This window comes from Thermobia domestica, chromosome 8 (assembly GCF_964235325.1).
Source record: "Thermobia domestica chromosome 8, izTheDome1.hap1.1, whole genome shotgun sequence".
Lineage (NCBI taxonomy): Eukaryota > Metazoa > Arthropoda > Insecta > Zygentoma > Lepismatidae > Thermobia > Thermobia domestica.
The window spans coordinates 94665393-94692273 of NC_137461.1; the positions used below are offsets into that span (position 1 = coordinate 94665393).

The following is a 26881-nucleotide window of genomic DNA, read 5'->3' on the forward strand; positions in this document are numbered from 1 at the left end:
TCAAGCCTTGATATGTCTCTTCTATATGACATGCATGCAGTAGGAGAATAACGTCTTGATGTATTGTACACACACACACACGCACACGGAATGTGTCCCAGCAGAACCTGCTAATACACACCACTTAGGACGTAGCGTGCAAAATTTAGAAAATCCAATTTTAATGTTGGGATGTTGATGTTTAAATGAGGAGTATAATTCTTTTAAATTCTCAAGTAATAATCGCTTCTCCATATGCACATTTTTTGAAATACTCACTGTTTTTCCAGGTAGAATTCTGGAATATTCATCATCAACGTAGAAATTCTTTACTATTTGAATTGTATCTTCACTCAGCTGTTTTCCCTTTCTCAATTCAGGAATAGCTAAAATTCCTTTATTCTTCAGAACTTCCCTTGCTTGCCGGACGGCATATTCACTCACATTAAATTCATCGACAATCTGTTTCCTGCTCCAAGATGAGGGCACTAAAGTTAACAGTTGTACTTTTTCTCTTCTAGTGATTTTACCTTGGAGTTTGGCCTTTATTAAATCAAGAAGTTTATCCATATCATGAGCCTTTTGTTTCACATCTTTTGAAATTTCACAAGAATCTTGTTTAGAGACAAACTCTTTTCCCACAACTTTGCTTATTTTACTTTTCAGAGCAGAACTTGCTGAGTCAAGCTTTCTTTTAGCATATGCAGGCTTGCTGTGTGACGGAATGGCATGGAATTTTAGAAGTGACTCCCCTAATGCCGTAAGTGAAACATTAAGATGCTCTACAGTTTCGTTTTTTGCGACGGATTCTTCTAAAACAGATACGTCGTGCTCACTAAATCCGCCCACGTCTTTGCATTTAAAGGAAATCCCAAGTTTGTTTCTGGAATTACCACATATCTTTTGTCCAGGAATAGCCTTTACAGAGTCGATGTTTTTATTAATTTCATTAGCAAAATCAACACATACTTTTCTCAAAGCCTCAGTGATTGTTTTTTTGTGGCAATTAAATGGATCAAAACAACTTGTCTGATAATGTTCATACTTCAAGTAATATGTTTTATTATGTTCACAAACACTAGTTAACAAATCAGAACTGATTCCACTCCTTTGGGATAACAAATCTTTCTCGGATGCACTGATAATACAATGCAATTTGACCACCCGTGTATAGCTGTTTTTGTGGCATTCACTTTTAGTTTCCTTTCCTACATTGCACTGTTCTAATTCACTTCGCGATATCGTTGTAGGCCAAATTATCACTTGACAGGATGAACAACACTATCTTGCAACAACCCCAATAAGTATTCAGTCTTAAGCACTCAACACGACATAAACATCTGCACAGAACCACAGCTGAAACCGAAATGAACAAGTTACTGTACGGCTACAATGCAGAATCAGGCAAGATTAGACATGTTCCTACTCGCATTGCTCAGACAAGATTTTTCACGTCAGCTTGGTAGTTCAAGACACAACTTGCATGTTCGCGTTAACTAAACGATTTTCAATCCGTAACCAGTTCTGTATTAGATTTGATAGCTTATTATACATCGTGTACATTCACAGCTAAAAGTTCTGAGATGGAGAAATGAAATTTACTCCCCTCTCACAGTTGCAAATTCGGTCAATCTTACTTCGTCTCAAATACTGAAAGCTACACAATAACTCTAAAAATAACAGAGTTTAGAACTTCAGATGGAGAAAGTATTTTATTCGGGTGCTCATGAAACGAACATTTGTCCTTATGTACAGGATGTCTCAAAAGTCCCCTGACATAGGGTAACTCAATTATTATCAGAGTTACAACAAAATGTAAGAGGGAAAATCTTCTCCAAATATGATGTTTTCAATCTAAAGTGAAGGAATTTTTTAAATCAAACTAGGCGTTTGGACTGTACACTCTTTATGTACCCAATGTTAAATGAAAATGCAACATTGCCATTTACCTGGACCCACAACATAAGTGAATGAAGTTACTGTCTTTTATGCTAACGTGTCGATGGCCAGCCCCCATTTAAAACATGACCCCTATTCACCATACTTTCACAAAATTGATCCACCTCCCCCAGCTCCTCTATTAATGGCAACGTTGCATTTTCTTTTAACATTGGGCGCATAAAGAGTGCACAGCCCAAACAGCTAGTCCGATTTAAAAAAAAAAAAAAATCCTTCCCTTTAGATTGAAAATTTCATATTTGGAAACTGTTTTTCCTCTTACATTTTGTTGTAACTATAATAATGACAGTTACTCTATGTCAGGGGACTTTTGAGACACCCTGTATATTTAACAACTACGAACGTAAGATCTTTGACACTATAGATACATATATCAACAACTATATTAAATAAATGTATATTCTTCAAGTCATACAAAACTGCATTATGACTAAAAGCTTGTACTTTAGTTTGTGCGGTTAGGTTAAGTTTGGTTGGCAGGACTTCTATCTGGCACTGGCTTCCCCCTGACTGTTATATAACCTTCATTTCTGCTTTATTTGAAAGATAATGGACTGTAGATTTGGAAAATTAATTCAATTTTAACATTAAATTCACTTTGATTATATTAATAGTTCGGAAAACAAAAAAAAAAAAAAAACTATAAAATTTCGAGAATGAATGTTTCTAGCCTGGTTATCCCGCTTCTCTGAACCCCCACACACTTCAACACAAACAACACGTATACTTAGTGATTACTTGAGACCTGAGTGACTGAATCGAGCAATAATGTGCCAATATTTTGCTTGCATCAATAGCAATAACACTTTACAGATGACACGAAAAGCTGGCGCGTTAGCCTTGAAGGGTTAAATGAGAATTACTAACCGAATCATTCAAAAAACCACTAATTTTATTTTACAGTCTCTTAGAACATACCTTAAGGTTCAATTAAAAAAAGCGGCAAGGTAATTGGTCCGCCTCACAGCGATAATGCGCATTATGTAAAATTAGAAATTTACACAAAAAATTAACTATTTTGAAGTGCAAGGGTGCATTTTTCACCCTTAATGTACAGCAATCTTGATTTTTTAAAATTATTTTTATTATTAGCTCTACAGACTTATATATAAACCTCAGGTAGAAATTTCCATGTGATACATTGCTTAGATACTGAGATATGAATTTTTGTATTAAGCTCTACGAAATATTAGATGGCCTCGAGAACAACCGGGATGCCTGAAATTCTGAAACTTTGGTCTCGTATTTCTCACGAACTATTAGGATTTCGGAAGAAAATTTTTTACAGGTCTTCATACCTTAGTAGTGTTAACAAGTACACGAAGTTTCATTAAAATCTGAATTGGTGGGTGACATGGTCTGGGTGATTTGACGTGGAATGAGCCAGCCACTCCATGTCCTCACTAATAATACTACCAAGGTTTCCAAACCTTGTCACCTGTTTTACTTTCTCTCCTATTTCTATATTTGATACCAACAGCTTCATTCCAACCACTATTCTTTCTATTGTTTATTTTCATCCCATATTTCTCATACTTTTTCCTTAAGTTATCTAATTTTATTTCATTTTCTTTTCAGACTCCGCAACAAGCGGCATTTCATCTGCAAACCGTATACCTAATTATCGTACTTTCTACAGAAAGATCGCCTTCATTACGTTGTTTCTCCTCACTATCTCTTCAGGGGGCGCGGTGGCTCAGTGGTAGAGCGCTTGGGGTCTGGTTCGATCACAGCTCGCGCCATGTGGACTTTGTGGTGGACAAACACCGTGTTCGTGGGCTCTCCCGTTTCCTCCCCTTTTCTTCATTCCACCATTTCATTCATTTCTCATAATCACCGTCTCCTTTAGCCTAACCGGCATAACCGTGGGACGTAAAACTTACAGATTTCATTTCATTTTTCACTATCTCTTCTAGATACACGTACATTAAGTAACGTTGGCGAGAGGCAACATTCATGACGAATTTCCCTTCCAATTGACTCTTTCTGTCACTCTTCTTTTGTGATCGTACGAGCGTGAATCTGATCGCAGATTCCATTTATAAGTCTTTTTTAAATTATTATTATGAATTTTCATCATGTTGACCGAAATGGGAACTTAAAACTAAAATATGTAAACCACTCAACAAAAGGAGTAATACTTACTTTAACCTTATACACGAATGCAGCTTACTTTCCTATGTGTTGCATCTTCTGCAATCCTCCGTCAAATGCATAATCTGCCTTGTTATGCATTATCAAATGATCGTCTACGAAGTAGAAACTATCAGAGCGTGTTTCAAACGGATGATTAATCATCTCTTTAACTAGAAAAGGAAAACAACGACTATTTGTAAGTATTACTGACAATCTTAAGGCAATTACTGCTGTTTTAATTATTAAAAGAAAGAAAAAAAGAGTGGTAATGTTAACTTATGTATATCAAATGACGTTACAGATTATGGTACTTTCAAAACGAGATATCATTTCTACCCTGAAGTTAATGTGAGATTTGAAATTGCTTAACACCAGGAAGAAAGAAACCACTTGCAATTTACGGCAATTCGGCAAATGAGTTAAGTAAAACTTAATGACATATAAACTGCCAGAACACACAAGTATCTTTGTCACTTTCAAATGTTCCGAAGTACTTTTAAAAAGTTAAGCTGTAAATACAGTGATCCATCGTAGTTCGTACTTGCTTTACTCCAGGAGTAAGTTTGAACGTCAAATTGTTCGAAGTTCGAATCAAGATTTATATAAGAAGCATTGAGTGTCATTCGTTCTCATACCCAAAAAATGTCAATCAAATGTGTGTGTGTGAGATTTTGAATTTTATCTACTTCTATAATACACGTAAGAACATAGAATGTTTCCAACTTTATTATTGTACAACAATTTGGTTATGACAACACAATATAATAGTAAAATGTTTTAAATACACGAAAATAACTCTACCTGTAAGTATAATAATGATGAAACAAAGGCTATGCTCCTGTTATTAAGTGTACTTTTTCTGCTTCCTGACTGAAGCGGAAGGTATCGGTTTACATTGCTATTTTTCTGCGGAGAATTTTTTTCATGTAGTTTGGCGTTGACGACTACATTGGATGTTTTTAAATAATCCAACATCCTGTCATTGAACCAGTTGATAATCCTGGTTCCTACTGCCTTATCAGGGTACCATTTTGTCTTCTGGCTCAAACATAACAATTCTTTACGGTTACCATTTAGAAATACATCCCTTGGCGCCCGTGTCTCCAAAAGAAATTTTCGCATTTTGAATGGTACAAAATAAATTAATACAAATACAGCGTGATATAGTAAAACCTCTCCGGATGACCACCTCTTTATCTCGGAATTATATTTCTATTAAAGCAAAAGTACTCGATTCCTCTTTATGCCGATTACCTCTCCTCCCGACCGACAACCACTTATTTTTTTCTAGAGAAAGATATTACACCCTCTCTCAGATGACCACTTTACAACAAATACAGATTTTTGTATTTAATACTTGTTGAAATTTATTTTATTACATGAAGAGACAAGTAATGTTAATAACCTCAGCTGATGGAATAGGTGTTTGCAAAGTGAAAAAATTTCATAGAAATATTTGATGTCCTGCCAGTTCTGTGGAAGAAGTAAGTCTTCACGCATATCAAAGTTTCCAATGCTTGTAGGGAGTTCGCAACAGACCAACTCTTCTTCGGCAAGTTTTTTTTTTTTTTTTTTTAATGAAATGAAAGTGCATCCGTGTGCAAAATTGCAACTCTAGAAATTTTCAGAAATTGATTGACACATTCCACAAATGGAACCAATTTCGGGGATCTCAAGGATAGGTCTACCTCCCTTCCCCCCTTCCATTATTCAGTTTTACACCCTGATTTAAAGTGCTTCGTGAATTATTGAATAAGACGACCGATTTTAGCTGAAATTTGGGCTGTCATCTTAAAACTGTTTCAGTTTATTATTATTTCCAATGAACTTATCACTTAGAAATTTTTACTAAACTTCAAACACTAATCAACTTTATCATCTGTTGTACTTCGTTTGAACTTAGACTCCGGGCAAGAATTTTGCGTTCAAACTCCGGAACATTTTAAGGCAGAAGCGTTTGAATTACGACGCACCATTGTAGTACATACACTGTGTGCGAAAAATTAAGAGGTTCCTACCTCTATTATCTTGTGGGTTCTTTTCTGTTTGCAGAACTGTATTGATTCGTTTCAATAACAAAGTTACAAGGACCAGGTGTCGTTTTCAAGGTTATTATTCTAAACAGATATGACACCAGTTAACTGGCATGAAGCATTGTCGTTCTGGAAAAATTCGTATCCCGCTGGAAATGCCAGTTGCATGACGGAGTGTACATGATGACAAACACGTTGCAAATAATCCCTAACGTTTATATGACTATCAACAGTTGTTAGGAGACCTAATTCACCCCGACAAAACAATCCCCTCCCATCATCCTACACGTGCGACACGTGACATTGAGGATCCATGCACTCTTGTTTTGCCAATCCCTAACACATCCATTAGCATGGAACTAAATGAAACAGAGTTCATAGACCTATACGATTCTTTTTCACTGTCCAATCTCAGTGATCCTTGGCAAGCTATAGGCGATGTTTGTTACGTTCGTATGTCCAACAGTTATCAGAAGACTTATTCGTGCTATATTTGGTAAGAGGTGCTGATACGGGTGTTGGGTTGCCAGTACTGAAATCAACTCTTAGTTATGCTTTTGTAGCTCTCCTATTTGAATTTACAATTCTAACCAGTTACTTTCGAGTCCTCTCCTCCGCTCTTGTTTTACGCTCAGAAAGCGATTTACTGCTGGAAATGTTATGCTCCTCATTCATTCATGATGCACATAAGAAACTGTTGCCTTTGGAAATTCTGACGATGCTTCATTTTTGGAAATGATTGTACTCACCAGTCGGACACCGACATTCATATCCCTTTCAAAATAGGTCAAGTCTTTCGCTTACTCATAGCATCGGCACCAAACACATTAATGACACTGACACAGGAGTCTACTTGCATTGCTACGAACTTCTTTTCACCTGCTAGGTGTGTCTACTTTTTTTTTTTTATTTTTTGTCCACTCAGTGTATATGCCATGTTATAATTTTGTAGCATAATTTTGTTCTAAAGCTGTGTTCATCCGTTAAAATTTCCTTTTTTAAAATAAACTGTGAATCTCGCAAGCACCAATTGAGGTAAATATTCACTGGGTTATACTAAATTAGTTATCGATACTTTCCAGAAAAGTATGTCAAAATAAATGTAATTTTTCTAATAAGTAATGCTCATTACGAACATTAAAAAAAATATCCCTCTGAATTAGATTAATGCCTTGAATTTTCGGTCTAATTCTTACAATTCTGTTGAGACGATTAAACTTTAAAAAGAAAGAAGAAACGAGAAGAAAAAAATGCCATGGAAAAAACACAGATACTTATATGTACGTATTTTCTTTCCAGGAACTGGAACCTGCAAGTGTCACCCTAACATCAAGTATGCAGATACTTACAATTTTGAACAGGATTGCATATGTTCGTAGTTATTAAAAAAAAATGCACCTAAAACTACACATCTACAAGTACATAAATAAATAAAACAGTAGAAATAACCAATACACTTTACATTTGAGAATTACTGATTTTCAGACAAGTACTTCTGAAAAATAAAATGTGCCAAATTACTGTGCCGTTTTTGTTTATTTCTTAGCCCAGTAACTTATATGAGTTTTATAACTTATATAAAAGTTTTCTTTCTTTTCTTTGAAGTGGACTTAATTTTAAGGATGTCATTCAATTGATTTATTTCGAATGACATCCTTAAATGTCTCTTATGGCGTGCAAATTAAATTCTGTGATACAGAATATTAATATTTAGAGTAAAATTTCACTTAAGTAATACGTATTTAATCTACATAAAATGAGGATAAAATTTAAATCCATTTCGACAGATCAACGGACACTAAACAAGAGCTGAAGAAGAAAGCAATAAAATCAAACAATTAAAATTCCCGTTTATTTAAAAGAGAAGACTTTCCCCTACAAATCAACGGCCTATTAATGTCTTTAAAGGTTATTCTTGCATTTTCTAAACACAACACTTACAACTCATGAAGAACGCAACATGCTAAATCAGGAATTAATGTTTGAAACTTTCTGCACTTTTTAGAAGATCCTTAAGTATTAAAAAATACTCTAATACAGATACAATCTGAGACATTTTGTTAAGATTAATGAACACTTATCCATAATGTTTCTCGGGAAATCCTAAAAGAATTGTTATATTCCTGGTATGGTTTCAGCAACCAATCCTGCTGCCTTCAACAGCTAGACAATAATAAAAAGTTTAGGCTAACTTCAATATTATATCTATATCTATATCTATCTATCTATCTATCTATCTATCTATCTCTATATATATATATATATATATATATATATATATATATATATATATATATATATATATATATATATACTTGTGGAGCCGAAGCTCTTCTTTGCTATGTAGCTGTTGAAGGTAACAGAAAAAAAATGAAAATGAAATGAAATATTTAAGTTTTACGTCCCACGGTTATGCCGGCTAGGCTAAAGGAGACGATGATGATGAGAAATGAATGAAATGGTGGAATGAAGACAGTGGGTGGAAACGGGAAAAGCCTGAGAAACCCCACGCACACGGTGTTTGTCCACCACAAAGTTCACATGGTGCGAGCTGGGATCGAACTAAGAACCCTATGCACCAGAAGTGAACGCTCTACCACTGAGCCACTGAGGCCCCTTTGAAGGTAACAGAATTGGTTGCTGAAATCATACTAGGGATGCAGCAATACTTTTAGGACTTCCCGGGCACATTATAGGCAGGGGTGCCCACAAGGGGGGGATATGACTTAAACTGCGTCATTGAAATATTTGGGGGGGTTAAAATCTATATAAATATGTTTGATCAGGGGGGTAAAATTAATCGAAAAGATTTTTTTTTTTCATGGAAGAACACCTACGGATAGACAATTGGGGGGGGGGTGCGTCATAGACATAAGGGGGTGGTGGGCACCACTGTTATAGGTGAGTGTTAGTTAACATTAAATACTAGTTACTTATGTATTTGTACGTACATTTTAACTTTTCTACATTTGGATATTTTCAGGTGTTGCTATACTATATATCAAGTAATTTAAAAGTATTGAGCCTTTTCCACACGAGATGACATTACTGGTCCAAATCTCAAGGCATATAACTCGCAGCGGGTCAAGCATAACGTTATTTGATTGCTGAAAATCTTAAGACATACAAAAAATGTTGGAATTCTTAAAATCAGACTTAACGTATTGCGCAGTGAAGATGGGTGAAAATTTTATGTCGATAAAGGTGAAAATACGAAGCAGGCCTGTGAAAAAGTTTGTGCTGTTATCGAAAGCAACAAGCAACAGATGGTTCAGTCACTTTCGTTCTGGATATTCCGATGTCCAAGATGATCCTCCCAGTCGGCAACCAATCACAAAAGAAGTGGATGATATTCTGGCAAAAGTCGAGCAAGATCGACACGTAAGCAGTCACGGGTTGAGTTAATTTTGAGTTTAATGTCCCTGTCAGCAGCAAGGCTATATGAGACGGGACCTACTGATTAACGTGGAATTCGACTCACATGAATTCGCCGGGAATCGAACCCGAGTCTCCCAGCTAAAGGCGCGTACGCACGTAAGCAGTCATGACAGTGCCAATGACGTAACTATCCATAAACAGAGTTAAGCTATTTGGAGAAAAACTGGCTACAATTGCAAGCTCGATGTTCGGGTGCGACATGATTGACTCAAAAACATTTACTCGATTGAATTTCTATCTGTGAATCTATACTAAAACGTAACGAACCATTTCTGAAGCGGTTGATTACGATGGTGAAAAGTGGGTAACCTCGGACAGCAAATAATGTGCGAAAAAAATAATCAAACGGAGAAGTTGCTCCGCAGTCTGTAGGAAAATTCCACTGACATCCAGGTAGGTTATGCTGTGCGTTCGGCGGGATTCGAAGGCCACCGTGCATTAGGAGTTTCTGCCGCCGAGCAGAATGATAGACTTGCACATGTATTATCGACAGTTAGCGCGAGTATACACAGTAATTCAAAAGAAGTTTGGAATGATAGACAGGATGTCGTATATATATCTCTACAACGTCAGATCGCATACATCTTGAACGACCCATCAGAAATTGAGAAAACTTGACTGGGAGGTTTTAATGCATTCACTGTGCAGACTGGCCTTGGTACCGTCAAGCCATTGTTTATTTCTGTCTCTGAACAACTCTCTGAATGGTATTAAGTTAGTTTCAAAAAAGGCCTTTGAAATCCACATGTGACAGGTTTTTTTTTTTTTTTTTTTTTTTTTTTTTTTTTTTTTTTGACTAGGAACCACAGAAGACCCATAGCGACACGATTACGAGGTTGCTGGAAAAATGGTAGAGGGTCACAGAACTCGATGGTTTATATGTGGTTTCATAAGGCTATTTTCAAATAGCAATAAATGTAGTCTCAATTTTGACCTCCAAACGCTCAATAGTTTTTAGACAACCTGATAATTTACTATAGTAAATGTAGAAAAACTGACTTACTAGTAAAGTGGTAAGTTAAGAACAATTACTACTTACTTAGGTCTGAACTTAACACTGGAAATTCATAAATGTGTTCACATGTATTTTTACTGTTCGGTATACAAAATCCGAATTCGAAGTCGAAGCTTTTCAACAACTTGTCTCGAAAGAAGTGACGCTCGATCATCCGAAATTTGTTCACTGGTTTGTTTCCAACCGTGAATTCCACCCTGTGAAACAGAAATAAGATCAATAAAATCTAAAGAGTATACAGAGAAACACACATTTAACCTATGTATAAAATTTATATTGAATATTGCTACTGCAGCGGCTCAAAATGTCTTCAGGATTGGACAATTTGTGAACTTCGAATGCTCTTGAAGGTTCGGATTATATGGGATAAATGCATTTAAAAAAAATGAAACAGCAGGGGTTTCGTGTACTCTTAGGTTTCTCATAATTTTTCATTTACTGAATTTGCAACTAATTATTTTCTGGATAGCAACTGAACTGCCATGTCAATTTTCCTTCTTCCAGTCAAGAAAATATGCTACTGAAGGAGCAAAAGCAAACACTCGTAATTTTCGAGTGTCTCTTTGTGTAAAGAATAAAACAAGCAAAGAGAAGATTCCCGCAAAGATAGAAAACACTGGTCCAATCTCCGAGACTGTTCAAGTGTCGACATAAAAATCTTCTACAAATCGCAACCGTCTAAATCAGCTTTAAGACCAAACATGACAACACCAATAGCTTCCACTTAAACATTTAAATATTCTGGGGTTGTACTATGTTATAGTTCACTTTTTTTTTTTTTTTTTTTTTTTTTTTTTAAATAAATGAAATACTTACGTAGCGCCAACTGTCTTCAATTTGAGGAACTGAGGCGTAAACTGGTATCGTACGAAGCGTCCAGCATTAGGATCTGAATCTTCTTGGTCCGAGTCTGCTTCTTCATCCTCGCAGTCTACAATTACATACAGAACATGTTACTTTTTAAATTATATATATAGAAAATTTTTATATAAAATTATTCTACCGAAACCAGGAAGTAGCTAGCTGAAGCACTAAAAGACAGTAATGGGTTATTCTGCAAATTCTGCATTATCTTTTTTCTAATCTAATTGTGACATATAATGTCCAAAGTCATATATACGAGCTGTACACCAAAAGTACGTGCCATTTCGTTCTAATTTAAAAGGACAAGGAAATACAGGGAACTAACCTGTGTATTTCTCAACAAACTCTTCCTCTTTATTGATACACAGTTGCTATCACTGCGTCAATTTTGTGTTAGCATGTGGCATAGTCATCTTTGGGGTATGTTTCAGATACTAGAAAATAGCATTTTCTAGGAATGATTAATTGGCTAAATGGTGTCCATGAAAGTTAGGTTTGGGAACAACCAGAAGCCACTCAGGGCTAAATCTAGTGAAAAGGATAGTTATGGTATAAGTTCAGTAACGTGGTTAGGGCCAAGACTAAGGTCAGAACACTAGCACTGTCTGGCGGTGCATAGTCCATGTGGAGGATGAAATTGCCACTTGCAAAAATTCAATTCAATTCAGTCAATTTTGGTAAAAATTCTGTATCCAAAAGTACGAAAATATCCGCCCGTAATTGTATGACCTTTTGGAACTGGGTGGGACAATATTAATCCCTGGGAATCCCAGAAGAAAGCGTACAGCATCTTTTCATTGGATGCCACCTAACGAATTTTTTAAGGGTTGTTTCCACTGCATCGACTTCATTTTTTTTTTCTAATTTGAATTCTGTGATTCATCCATTATCAACACTTTCCAAGAAATTGCGTCCCTCTCTCCTGGAGCCTGTCAAATTTGCAATATTTGATCGAATCCTTGCCTCTTTTTGATCGTCATTAAGTATTCGTGGGATCTAGAGAGAAGAAACTTTCCTTAGACCCAGGTTGTTCGTAATTATTTGTTTTACTGTTCCCATTATTAGTTCCTGTGTATTTCAAATTTTCTGCATGGTGACATACCTATCTTACATGATGAAATTTTCAACAGGGTAATAGTCTCAGTTGATTTTTTTTTTTTTTTTTTTTTGACGTCAAAATCTCTGCTCATATTTCGCATTCAACTCACGCACCTACTTCCTAACAGTGTTTTCTGCAAGAGCACTATCACCACACATACACCCTTCAATTGATGATGAATATCGGCAGAACAACGTCTAGCTGCGGTGAGGAATTTCATAATTACCCGTTGCTCTTCAACCAAAAATTCCATGTCCCCAGGCAGTATCAGAAACACATCTTACTTGTTCAGACACTGTGACAACTGCTGCTATCTAGTAAACAAAACCTACACTGCTTAGAGACGAAGGATAGAGGTCTCCGACGCCGCAGTTGCTTTCACGAAATGACAAAAAGTGGGCTTTAGAATATACTGACACGTACTTTTGGTGTGCACCTCGTATACGCGTCTCCAACAATTATGCAATGATTTCCTATTATGAAAGCCAAGTGATGTAATGCTCGAATTTTTGGTGGGAATACATAGGCCACTTTTCAAGAATCTAGTGTAAATCTAACCTGTATACGCTCCTTCCTTCGTTGAGTTAGGAATTAGATTTCTGGGCTTTCGGCACCTGTGGCCATTTTATACCCCGTCACGTATGACGGATGACATCCCTCGGCAATCACACCATCCGAGGAAAAGAAAAAAAGCAGCCTGGGACCTGCATGTTAGGTACCATCCCGGCATTTGCCTGGTGTGTATGAGGATAACCTTACTCAGGATGGCTTGCCTGAAAAAGCTTTTATACCTTTCTGACCGAATGTCCCAACTGGGAATGGAATCAGGGAACGCTCGTATTAAAGACGAGAGGCTCCTTTTCTCGTAAATTTGAGGTAAGTATACGCCGTATACTGCCCCCTTACTTCTCTGATGGAAGCTAGTAGATTATCAGGGTAATATCGTGTCAATTTAATAAAACAATGTTATATCCAATTTCAATTAACATATCAAGTTTTTCGTCAAGACAGAAACCTTGAACTATCAAATAATTGTACGGGAGGGGGTGTAATAATAGCAGTACATCAAAATGAGCAGTACTGAGTACTATAGCTTAGTTCCAGTACATGCTATGCCATACGAAGCTCGAGTGCAACAAAAAACGAAATTTCCAGCTAAATACTCGTACTTGGTTTGGCAAACCATTTCAGAAGACGGTGATGTGTCCGAACCATTCATTACCACCGGTACCATGAACCAGGATATATATAGAGAGAAGAGTGCATCAAGAAACGCCTGTTGCCATTTTTGGGGAAGAAGAGGACCATGGGTAATGTATTATTTTGGCCAGACCTGGCAACTTCACATTATGCGGGTACAGTGACCAAGCTTTTAGAGGACAACAACATCAACTATGTTCCCAAAAACATTAACCCCCCAAATGTGCCCCAAAATCGACCTATCGATAGATATTGGGCACTATGTAAGGCTGAATACAAGAAAAGAAAGACACCTCCAAAGAATTTGAATGGTTTCAAGCGCGTGTGGCCAACCATTTCCAAGCGAGTGGCAGAAAAGTCCGGTAAAAGGCTGTTCATGAGGTTCCGCAGCAAGTTGGTGGAGACCTACAGACATGGACCCATGTCAACCAAGTTGTAACATTTTCTTGCAGCGTTTTGTACCTTCTGTTCGTGCAAGAAAGAATAAATAGTTTATCGTGAGTATGCGCTTTCTATCTTGATTACAATTTCGCGACACTTATGCTGAATTACGAATTATTTGGTTTAAACTTGCATCCTACCTGATCTTAAAATGTATGAGCTACGAACTAGTAAACGGAACAGCAATGATGAGGTTGGCTAAATGTTAATTTTAGATTCCTTATATGATATCGTCTGACAGCTATCTACTAATAAGGAAACAAACACGATTAGTGATTATAATTCGTCACATTATTTAATGATCAATAATATGGCATTCCAAGAAGTACGGAAATCTGATCTTAATAGCTCAGTATTATCTTAATTGAATCATAAACTAACTTTCATCACTACACATAAACCAAGTAATTTATTAAGAACATTCCTTCTGATTATCCTATTAATTGACATCACTGCCGCTACACAGATACGAATTAAGACACGGATTAAGATACGAATTTTAGATTTAAATTGGATTAGAGTTTCAGAATGCTCAAAAGTACTGCATTTTGTTTCAGTTTAAGGAAAAATAAATTTGATTTAAATTAAACAACCCTGGTTAATTACAAATTAAAAACGCTTCATTTTAAAAAAGGAAATTACTAAAGATCTACTTCTATTTTCTCAACACTACACTTGAATAACTACACACATACAAACGAAAAAGAGAAAGGAAACATTCATTAAAAAGGAAACAAAATCTTACAATAATTACAGATGCATAAATCCCCCCTTAAAAAAATGAATCAAAACTATAAACGCTTCACTTAAAAAAGGGAATTACTAAAGATATACATCTACTTCCTTTACTCTTGGATAATTTACATAACAATGAAACGTAAAATGTTTACCGCTGGATCGGTTTTGATGATTTTTGATACATGAGTGGACCATGGCCTAACTTAAGTTTATCACAATACAAGGTCTGTTCAGTTACCTTCGAGCTCTCAGAGACGAAGGATGGGCGATTTCGTAAACATGTCTTTTGTCTCTTGTAGCAATACAGCGCTCACTATAATAAAGATACGCGATCAAGTTTTGTGTGAAACTTGGTAAGTCCGCAGCGGAAACTTTTCCAATAGTTCAACAGATCTTCGGAGATGAGTGTATTACAAAGGCAAGTCTACAGACGGTACAACGCGTTTATGGCAGGCCGTGAACAGGTCGACAACGAAGCCCGCGTTGAACGCTGTCAACCTCCGCAAACGACAAAAATGTGACTCGTGTGATAGAATTTTTACAAACAGATCGTCGAATGAGTATTCATTTAATGATTGACATAAATATTCCAGAAACTACCGTCCAGGATATTGGGACCAAGGATTTGCACATGAAGAAAGTGTGCACGAAGTTTGTCCCAAGAATTTGGAAATTTGTCAAGACGTTATAGAAATGTGAGAAAATGATCCTCACTTTTTGGATTTAATTGTTATCACGGGTGATGAAACGAATATTCCAGTACGATCCTGAAACGAAGAGGCAGTGTCGAGTGGCACACCTCGGCTTCCTCTCGTCCCTAGGAGGCTCAAATGAGCAAATCAAAGACCAAGGCATTGCTCATTGTGTTTTTTGACATAAGGGGGATAGTCTATCGTAAGGTTGTACCTCATAAGAAACCGTTACCTCTAGATATTACGTAGAAGCCCTCAAGAGACAGAACAAGGACCCGGTGCGTCAGACCAGATATCAGCAGCAACTGGGAACTTCATAATGACAATACACCAGTACACACTGCTTCCATTGTGACCAGCTACCTGGTGAAACCTAACGCGGAAACGCTGCTCCAGCCACCCTATAGTACCGACTTCGCTCCCGCAGACTTTTTTGTTTCCTCCTTCGTAATTCCCCTGAAAGGACATCAATGCAGAACAATGGAGGACATGAAAGCAGTTTATGTAATGGCTTTAAACTCACTTCCTATATAGACCTTCCCGGGTGCCTTCGTAAACTGAAAATCCCGCTGGCAAAGATATATCGACGCAGAAGGACAATATTTTGAAGAATTTTAATGTACAGGTATTATAATTCTTATTATTATGTAAATAAATGTTTATATATATACTGGTAGACTTGGTGACATTACTAATCGGACAGACCTCACAGTCTTCCCGAAGGGCGTTTTCTCTAAGGGAGGTAGAGGGTGTCAAATATTTGTGTGTAATACACAGTATCTTATGAGCCTGTCAAGTTAGAAAGATGAAACTAAGTATATATACACTCCTTATTAAAAATAAGACACGTTTCGTGTTTTGAAAATTTCTTTTGAAGCGGGGAAGGTGGCCTTAGAGTTTTATCACGATATCGGCATACGAGGATGTGTGAAGGGTAATATAAAAATAATCGAAAACGGCCGATATTAGTGTGAAATCCATTCAAAGTTTTCAGAGTCACTGAGAAGAATAGTGGGACATTCGATGCCGTTTGAATTCCAAGTTCAGCTCCCAACGGCATAGGGAGTGGAAGCGGGAAGTTAGGGACATACGCAAGGGGTGGGTCCTGGGAGTTCGGACCCACCGAAATCCAGATTTTTCTATAATTTTGGGGGTGATTTTAAGACTTTTATATAATTTATTCTCATAATGAATTTGACCCCCCAAGACAAATTCTTGTGAACATGCCTGAAGAAAGAGGCGATATTGCGCAGGGGCGTAACTAAGGGCCCCGCAAACTCTCTGCATTGCGGGGGGCTCCCAAATTGTGAAGAGGGAAAGGGAAGGTTCCCCCACTCCACGCTGTCTACGGAAGGGACCCTAAGCCTTTAGTTACGCCACTGATATTGCGGATTTTTATCATTGCACTTTCATTTGAATGTGTATCAGAAGGGGGGACGCGGCTAAAATATTTTCATAAAACTACTCTTTTAGCGAAGAACGGGGATTTCAGCTACACATTTAAACGAAAAAAAAAAAAAAAAAGTTGCAATGAAAAAGTGATTGGCAAGCCCTAGAATTATTCTTTCGTATGTGACGTATAGTACTATTGTTTCACTTCACATATTTCCTTTGATCATAAAATCTAATGTAAGAAAACAAATTTACTACAGAAATAAAGACTTTTTTTTTTTTTTTTTTAAGTTTCCAGCATTTTAGTTCTTCCAAAAACGCCCACTGTTGTACTATCTCTAGCTATCTTGAGGGGGACTAAAAGAACTTTCAATCTGGGCGAATGGCTCAAGAATTTGAATACTGAGTGTAATATGGTATGGTATTTTATTCATATTCTGTATTACTGTACATAGCAATACTCAAAACTGAGTATACTTCCTTCTTTCTAGAATCGAAATATAAGCGAGTATCTATAGTGCAAAGTGTGTCCCACAAAACGTGAATGGGGATTTCGTGACACAAGGAAATTATATAGTTTCATGTGTACAAAGAATATGAATGCTTAAATAGCATTTTAAAGTAAGAATACGGCTTTAAATACAAGTTCATGTTCAGTTTAAATCAGGATCAAGTCCTTCCAATTGAATTTCAGCCATTGTAGAGAGCAAATAAGTTTGTTAAAAAAGAAAAGCAGATAGTTTGCAAATGCTATTCACAGTGATAATAATACAATAGAATGTAACAAGGATCTACGAAAGCTTATACCACTTCACCGAAAATGCTTGAAGCATTATGATAATCATGTAGCAAATTTGCCAATGTATGAACCTGTATAAAATCAACGTTTTTCTATTTATTGTTTTGCAATAACTTTCCTTTTTGACATTCCTCTCGTATGTCTCTGCAGCCGGAAAACACGTAAGCTTCTATCTTACAAGTATCAAATTAACGGTCATCACGACAATAAACTACACTAATTAGCAAAGTGTGAGGAGAGGGGACTACTGAAATGAGTAGTAGCACACCTAGTTAGACGGAAAGTCACTTGTAGTAGTGTTATAAATAGAAAAAAAAAAAAAAATCATTGTGTTTAAGGTGGATCACCACCCGGAAGTCAGTACATATTTTAGTTTATTCCCTTAACTACTGCGAAATGAAACGTTACATATAATAAATATTGTATTATAAGATAGAGTAATGTCTCAGCTACAGCACAAGGTACTGATTCATTTGGTTGTCTCTCCTGATATCGAAAAATGTAACAAATAAAAGAAAATATTTGATTCGTTTTGCAATGAGCACACAAGATGGCACTTGCTGTTAGATCTTACTAGAAGTACTCCGTTTTATGAAATATTTATTTGTGTGCGTAAAGTATTTTAAAGTAATAATCTTGTCACGAAATAGATATATTGTTTGACCGTTTTTCGTGTTAGGTTTCATATTTTATTTAAATATTAATCTACATTTAAGGAAATAGATTTTGAGACGAAACTTTCACAAAACGCCATAATGCGTTGTTGCCAAATTTGTACGTTTACCGTAGTAGTCACAATAAGAAAATTCCTGGATTCTAGCTTTGCAATTCGAGAAACGGAATTGCGGTAAGTGTCGAAAACTAATTTCTCCAGTAAGTATCCAAGCAGAATTCCATAATTACTCCGTTTATTATCTGGCATCAGTAAACACTGAACACTATCTGGCAACGCCGCACTATTCAAGCAGCGTTTAGCATAGCACCGAGAACACCTAGTGATCCACTTTAATCATTGTACAAAGATTGCTAGAGATCAACCTTAAATCAGCCCTGTAACTGTGAACAAAGAAATATTGTTATCAGCAGCAACCGCAGCCGTACTGTTTCACTTCTACTGACTGCAAACGAACTCCAAACCAGAAAAACAAATAAAATTAAAATCTGACCAAAGTAACAGTGTTTCAATTTCGGCGGTACGTTGCAGAAACTTCAACATAGATTATTAATGAGAGTTTGCTTTGGCCATTTTTTTTTTTTTTTTTTTTTTTAATTTAAGTTAAACGTAGTTCCAAAGGTAGAATGAGCAGCACTCAAACAGATTGTTTTTGGATCAAAAGATCCAATATATTTCAATCAAAAATTTCTTGTATGCCTTTTATCTGGAGAATTTACATATACTGTAGCCAAACCCAAAATATCACTTAACTCAGTATGGTGTGCTTATTCCGTAGAAAATACGAAAACTTTCCTTTCAAAAATTTTGTGGCCCCTAATCCAAAAACTAATTATTGGCCAAGATCGCAATGTTTTGATCCATTTTTTTTGGATCATTTCCTATTTTTTTTTAATTTGATAAAAGTCGTCGCAAGAAAAAAAAAAAAAAAAAAAAAAAAAAAAAAAAAAAAAACCAGCAGAATTGACTGTCTAATTCAGCGTAATTTTCATTTGTAATCCAATCAAGTGCAGCAACTGATACCACAGTTGCAATGAACAATTTCATCCGTAGTGTTCACGCTGAATAATCTTCTGTAATGATTCTGTGACATTTTTGCAATCATAAAATGGGCCTTCGCGTTTCATTTACCAATGAATGTGAAACGGGCAAAATGTTGCTCATTGACTACCATCTCTAGAATGTATACCATAGAGTTACTCCTGTCTTTCAAAACAAACACTGTTGAGTGAAACTGTAACTGACATAACATGGATCTGTACTACAAATGATCTGATAAGTATCAGGGCCGGATCCAGGATTCTCGGAGGGGGGGGGGGGGTGCACCAATAACTACCAGTACATTTGAATTAATTTAAAAAAAAAAATACCTTTAGGCATCTGTGATGTGAATAAGGAATTCCTTTGGAAATGCTAAGTGTCTGCTCTCGATGAATTATTTTCCTTCAACTTTCACAAAACTGACAAACTATTGATTTTGCAAAACTCACTGCTAGCTTCTCACTTTAGGTAGTGTATATTTACAACGAAGGGGGGGATGCACGTGGACCTTTGCACCCCCCTAAATCCGGCCCTAAATAGTATACTTTTGGAGTTAAAAGCTTCTGTCTGGTGAGCTTATTACTATATGACTATCACTTACCAACGTGAGGTGGTTTTGCTATTTCAAACAGCACAGTTCCCGTATCTAAATCTCTAATCTTGAACCGTGTGAAGTCGATATCATACACATTGGCTTCCGGCGAACACAAATAATCTGTAATAAGAAAATTAATAACTTAATTTTATTCAGTACAACATCCGTAGAAAAAATCAGCCAATAAAAACACAAAGTCTCAGTGTTGACGTACTTAGGAGAAACCAATAAACTATTAGAATACAAGTATTCCTTCCTTATGGTTATCAAAGATGTATGTAAAACAAAGAATACGGATTTGGAGTAACTATATTAGAGTTAGGAATACTATATACACAAGAACAAAGTAATTATAGAGGTTTCAATACTCAAATATACATTTAAACAAGATATATATGGTATTCCTAAATTCCTATTGTATAAAGAAGTAAAAAATATGTATTGATTCAAAAAAAAAAAAAAAAAAAAAAATGGTTAATGGAAATAAGACATGACAAGAGCCATAATGTTTTAAGGAAATATTCGGCTAAAATATAACAAAAATGCATATTGCCGATAACTGTGGTATATTAATGAGAAAAGCATTAGGCTAAAATATCATTTTAAAAATATATCTTAATGGGGGTGGAGCTCACCCACAAGCGAAAGCTCTATAGAACCACCTATCGTGATTATAAATATGAGAACGATTTGTATGATGAATATTGTGTACGTTTATATGTTGTGTTAGTAAAAACAGAAATAAAAGGACAATGTGAATATATTAAAACAGAATCTCTGCCAAGACACCTGCAAATGAAGTTCTTGGATTTTCGGATGTCATCGGTCATAGATTGGCAGGATGTTAATTAATTACAGTAACTGAAAGAAAAAAAATATTCATGTTTATGAGTGTGTTTTTTTGTATGTTTATGTCATAATGGTTATAATTCAATATCTATAGGATAATGAATTAAGGATATTATTTCTGTCAAAGCCTAGAAATGGGTCTCCTGGAATTCCGGAGGCCTGAGACAGATTTCCAATTTAAATTGTATCTAGAAAAATTATATGTAAATTTTTATGCTTTTGTGTTACATATTTTCTGTGTAACTGTGTGTGTGTGCGTTTTTGTTGTTTAGAACAGAAAACAACAAACCAACCCTAAACGCCCAAAGTGAATGAATGTTAATTTTCTTGAAATTATTCAATCTAACAGGCAGCAAGAGACAGAAACACAAATTAAAACCCGCATCACTAACTTGGAAAGATAACAAGGCTACTTTAGTTTGATTACAGAAGACATTCGAGCGCTCCGGTCTGGCTGCAAAAGCGGCTTCAACGAAGATTCACCATATACGAAAATTATTTGCTGTATTATTTCACTTATTTTTCACATAAAATAGGGTTTTGGGGGCATCATGAAGGGTAGGATGCAACGGGGATTTGCCAGGCGAGCCACTCTACCCCTGACCACAACCATCCTACTCGCCTGATTTGGTACCTACAGGAGTCTCATTTCGTATGGCTTTGAACAACGCAACTCAAAATGTGTGTCTCAGTTTGTGATAATCGGTATAGCACTTGCAATGGCTTGTGCCAGCTTTTGTGTTGCGATGCGGTCCGCAAAATTTTACGATAACTGCTACGGAATGAGACTCCATATTTCTTTCTATTCCTCAAACTGAAATTCACCCTAAAAGGTCACAGTTTCCAATGCATAGAAGAGATTTAAAACAAAAGCTGCTACAGAACTTCCAAACCATTCCAAAATGTAAGTTCCCAGTACATCTTCTACTGCTGGAACGATGTATTAACAGTGGAAGGCAGAGCTGTGCGCAGAATTTTTTTTCGGGGATGCTCAAAATTCAATATGGAGTTACATTAAAATTACCCCTAAAATTAGCCTAAATTTACAGAAAAGTCGAGATTTTCGGGGGTATGGACCCCTAGAAACCCCCCTGCGTACGTCCCTGGTAGAGAGGACTATTTTGAATAGATAAACTAAAGTTTCACAAAAGATAAGTATCATTATATTTCGAAAGTAGTTTACTTTCTGGACAGACCTCGTAATTAGCACAAATTTCAAAATTTTCTAATCGTGGATTCCAGCAATACAATGGTTATTATTATAGTATAACGATTGTGTTAATTATATTTGCTATTCATGTGGACATCCCTATTTAATGGATTTGTGTTACTCACAATTCAAGTAGGTAATTGCATAGTAAAGAGCCTTAATTACATTTCTTTCTAACTATAAACATTTCACTTCTCACGACAGATTTAATTCCTTTACAATCACCTTTTTATATAGTTTGCTAAACGTTATAAGTAGAAATTTGGAACTATCTCAAAATGTATGATTATAATTCTGACAATCAAATGGAGCCCGCGGACCGAGCCCGGCTCGCGAGTAATAATGAAAATAATTTGATATATATTTATTAGGGTGGCCCAAAAAAATAAAATTTATCCTACACCCCTGGGCACCGTCTCAATTTTTTTTTTTTTTTTTTTTTTTACTGCAGCTGGTAGTAGTAAATTGCCAAAATTTCAATGTCCTAGGTGGAATAGAAGGCAGTGCTCAACGTCTTACAAATCTGGAAAATTGCGTTATTTTGTTCATATTTGTAATATAAAATTCTAATTATATATTTTTCCACATGCTGTTTTTGTGAAATAAATATCACGAAAACTGTATAAAGAAGTGAAAAAAAATAGAACTGTCAATATTTGGTCGTGAGGATTGTTACGTTGCAAGTTTCAATATCAAGAAAACTGTTAAAAGTGAAACAAATGGGAAATCAATATTTAGTCATGAAGATTGTTCTGTTACATGTGATTGTTGTAGAATATGGACTGTATGTGAAAATATGGCTTTGCCATCAACTTCAACACGTCAAGCGGACAGTGTATTCTTGACAGGTATCAGAGTTGTAGAATCAATATCTATATTTAATCAGTTATTAACTTTAAGGCAAATTTTTCTCAAATTCATTTTTTTTCCTATAGGAAAAAATCTGTGAGAATGCAAGTCACAGTACTATAAACGAATTAATTTCAGTGGCAAAAGGTAGCTATATCTACTAGACTTACAAAACATTGTGTTGATAAGCTCGAAAAAGTACATTCTGAATGTCTGCTGTTGAAAGAAAGAAAAAAAAAAAAAACGAAAAAAAAATGTCTGATGCCGAAAAGATACGTGAAACATCATTTCAAGAGCAACTTGATAAGATATTTGACATTGCTCACAATTAGTGCTCTCAACGGGTCGGGTCGGGTCGGGTTGAAGACCGACCCGACCCGACCCGACTGACCCGAACCGTGATCCGATCTGATTGACCTGACCCGATAACCCGATCCGAGCTGACCCGGTTGACCCGACCCGACAACCCGACCCGAATAACCCGACCCGAGCTGACCCGATTGACCCGACCCGACAACCCGACCCGAGCTGACCCGACCCGAGGAGCCTGACCCGACAACCCGACCCGAACTGACCCGACTGACCCGACCCGATAACCCGACCCTAATTGACTCGACCCGTAACCCGACCCGAACTGACCCGATCCGAGTCGGGTCGGGTCAACCCGACCCGTTTGAGAGCACTATGGTCACGACACTGAGTGAACGCCAAAATGCACTCACATTGAGAAACTAGTTTTAAAAGCATAATTTTAGAAAATAAAGCATAAAGCATAATTTAAAATATATAGCACAATTCTTGGAAAATTCTCTTTAACTGAAAGTTTAACACACTGTGTTAATATTTTTAAAGCCAATATTTACAATGCAAAATCATTGAGAACAACAATGCAACAATGAAAAGCTTATTTTCATTTCTGTAAACTTTTCGGTGTAATCCCTTGATGTGGAGAAAAGAAAGTAAAAGAAGAAATTTTTCCGCCAACAATGAATAGTATGCAAGAACTCCATACTATATTGTTACAGTGACGACGCCAGCTTTAAGTTCTTAGGGGGGCAAAGGAGGGGCAGATACATTTTCGGGGGGCGGCTATTTGCCAAAAATGACATATTTATTACGTTTGACTTATTTTACATTACATTGTGTATTTCGTTGCTGTTTTTATGTTAGATCTATATGATTATAAATTAAACTTATTTCAAATAAAATTTGTAACTAACAAATAAGTAACGTCTGCACATGAAATATTTTTCAATGAAACTTTTGAAGCCTAAACATAAATTGAATTACTTTCGCGTATGCTACAAGTAACACATTCGTCTATATGCTACGTCTCTCTCTCTCTCTCTCTCTCTCTCTCTCTCTCTCTCTCTCTATATATATATATATATATATATATATATAGAGAGAGAGAGAGAGAGAGAGAGAGAGAGACAGAGAGAATTTACGAGGAGCTGCTGAAAATGTCGTAGTCCAATCCAGAAGGAGTGTAGGTACTAGGTAGAAAAATGAAACCGTAGTTTAGAAAAACATATCTCTGTATGTACAATAGTGCTCTCAAACGGGTCGGGTTGACCCGACCCGACCCGTGACCCGACCCGACCCGAGTCGGGTCGGGTCAGCTCGGGTCGGGTCGGGTCAGGTCAGCTCGGGTCGGGTTGTCGGGTCGGGTCAGTCGGGTCAGCTCGGGTCGGGTTATCGGGTCGGGTCACTCGGGTCGGGTTGTCGGGTCGGGTCAGTCGGGTCAGCTCGGGTCGGGTTATCGGGTCGGGTCCCTCGGGTCGGGTCAGTCGGGTCAGCTCGGGTCGGGTTGTCGGGTCGGGTTATTCGGGTCGGGTTGTCGGGTCGGGTCAATCGGATCAGCTCGGGTCGGGTTATCGGGTCGGGTTGCCGGGTCGGGTCAATCGGGTCAGCTCGGGTCGGGTTATCGGGTCGGGTCAGTCGGGTCGGGTTGTCGGGTCGGGTCAGTCGGGTCAGTTCACTTTGGCCAACTAAGTTTAGGTTGAGCTTAAACTCGGCTGGAGTCGAAAACTGCTGTTTTACACTAGCTGCCTAATTAAAAATAGCAATTTTCAATTGATTTTATAGAAACCATAAATCTATTTTGAACACCTGCAGCTAGTGTTTTTATGGTAAATTCTTATTTTTGTACTTGTGTGTACTTTAATTTTTAAATGTGGAAGATTGATTTTACCAATCGACTGTAATATTAATATCAATCGACTGTAATATTAATATCAATCGACTGTAATATTAATATCTACGCCAATATGGAGTCTGGATTTAGAACAAAACTAGAAGTTGTTTAAGCAAGGCCAAAAGAAAGATTGGATATGGACGACCAAGCCCAAGCAGGGCCGCGGTAGCTCAGTGGTAGAGAATTCATCTCTGGTGCATGGTGTCCATGGTTCGATCCCAACTTGTGTTAAGTAGGCTTTGTGGTGGAGAAACGCCGTGTAGTGGGTTTTCTCTGGGTTCTCCTGTTTCCTCCCACTTTCTTCATTCCACCATTTCATTCATTTCTCATGGTCACCATATCCCTTAGCCTCAAAGCAGAATCGAGGTACCTTAAACTCAGGGGTGTAGCCAAGGGGGGCCATCGGGTTCAGGCCCCCCAAATGGTTTCCTGCCCCCCCCCAAATGACCAGCTTTAAAAACATCATAGTAAAATAATCTCGCTTCCTTCATTTAAAAGTAACAAAGTTATTGACAATTAATAATTTACGGTAAAATAGTATGGAGAAATATTGTTTTTCCATACCGATCGAACAATAGGATACATTTTTGTGACAGCAGATTACACAATTTACTGCGATTTATATTTGACAGTTTAAAGACAAACATTTTAACAAGGTATTATAAATACAGCCATAAAACAAAGGTACTAAACTGATTTGTAAGTACATTATATTTTTATATGCTTTAACAAGTATTTTAAAAGACAGAGAATGGAAAATTTGGTGAGAAACAATGTTTTTATTCAGTTTGGATTTCATTCGCTCTCTTTTATTTCTACTCAGTGTAATAAAATAATTGTTTTTTTTTTTTTTTGTCACGAATAATAAATAAATATTTTTGTCAGGAAACTATAAAGAAATTAAGTGAAATTTAAAGAAAATCAATCTCGTGTACATAGGTTCTGTATACAAGGTCTTAAATTTAAATAAAAAGGTAACCAAGAAAAGTTTTGTTGCTTTTTCACCCACCACCTTCGAACATCGATACGTCACCTAACCTGGAAGATCAAAAATAGTCCCCATCAACATCGACGACCTTCTGAAAACGTTCTGGAAGGCCATGGAATTCGTCGCGGTAGAAGTTGGTGGGCCGTGAAACGAAGAAGGTATCAGGTGCATTTTGGACTTTTACTAGGGATTTGAATTGGCGGCCTCTAAGGTGATTGTCCAAAGAATGGAACAGGTAATAATCGGACGGTGCAATACCCGGGGAATATAGTGGTTGCAATATTGTTTCCCATCCAAGGCGGAGAATGGTGTCCTGAGTCATCCTAGCCACGTGGGACTTAGCGTTGTCCCGTAAACGAGGACCTATTTGCAATTCAGAAGTGATGGCTCCAGAGTTTTGAGTTTTTGTTGAGCACAGCTCAACTGCTGACACTACACAGTTGCATTGATACTCTGACCAGCTGGTAGCAGTTCCCGATGCACGATGCACCAAACACACAGAAGGACCTTCTTCTGGTACAGTGCTGGTTTCGGCTGTTTTGAAATCGGTTCATGGGATGCTAACCAATAATGACGGCGCCGTGGAGCTTCGTATAGGACCCACTTTTTATCATATGTCAACGCCCTGTCCAGAAATGGCTCCGAAACAGTAAATAAACCCATGCGACTGCCGCGTTGCCTTCTGGCCCGGAGT

The 26881-nt window shown here is 37.0% G+C and overlaps 1 protein-coding gene across 2 annotated transcripts in view; it reads right to left on the bottom strand.

The window, feature by feature from the left end:
- Positions 1-26881, bottom strand: part of unc-119 (unc-119 lipid binding chaperone) — a 167677-nt gene that overhangs the window by 11264 nt on the left and 129532 nt on the right. For both annotated transcript variants that reach the window (XR_014132710.1, XM_081768778.1), the window contains exons 3-6: positions 20101-20214; positions 11377-11491; positions 10585-10757; positions 4084-4244 (exon numbers count right to left, since the gene is read on the bottom strand). Coding sequence is in view for 1 of the 2 variants with exons in the window: in XM_081768778.1 (XP_081624904.1) it covers positions 4108-4244; positions 10585-10757; positions 11377-11491; positions 20101-20214 (539 nt within the window). In the remaining variant the exon portion in view is untranslated. The remainder of the gene's footprint in view (positions 1-4083; positions 4245-10584; positions 10758-11376; positions 11492-20100; positions 20215-26881) is intronic.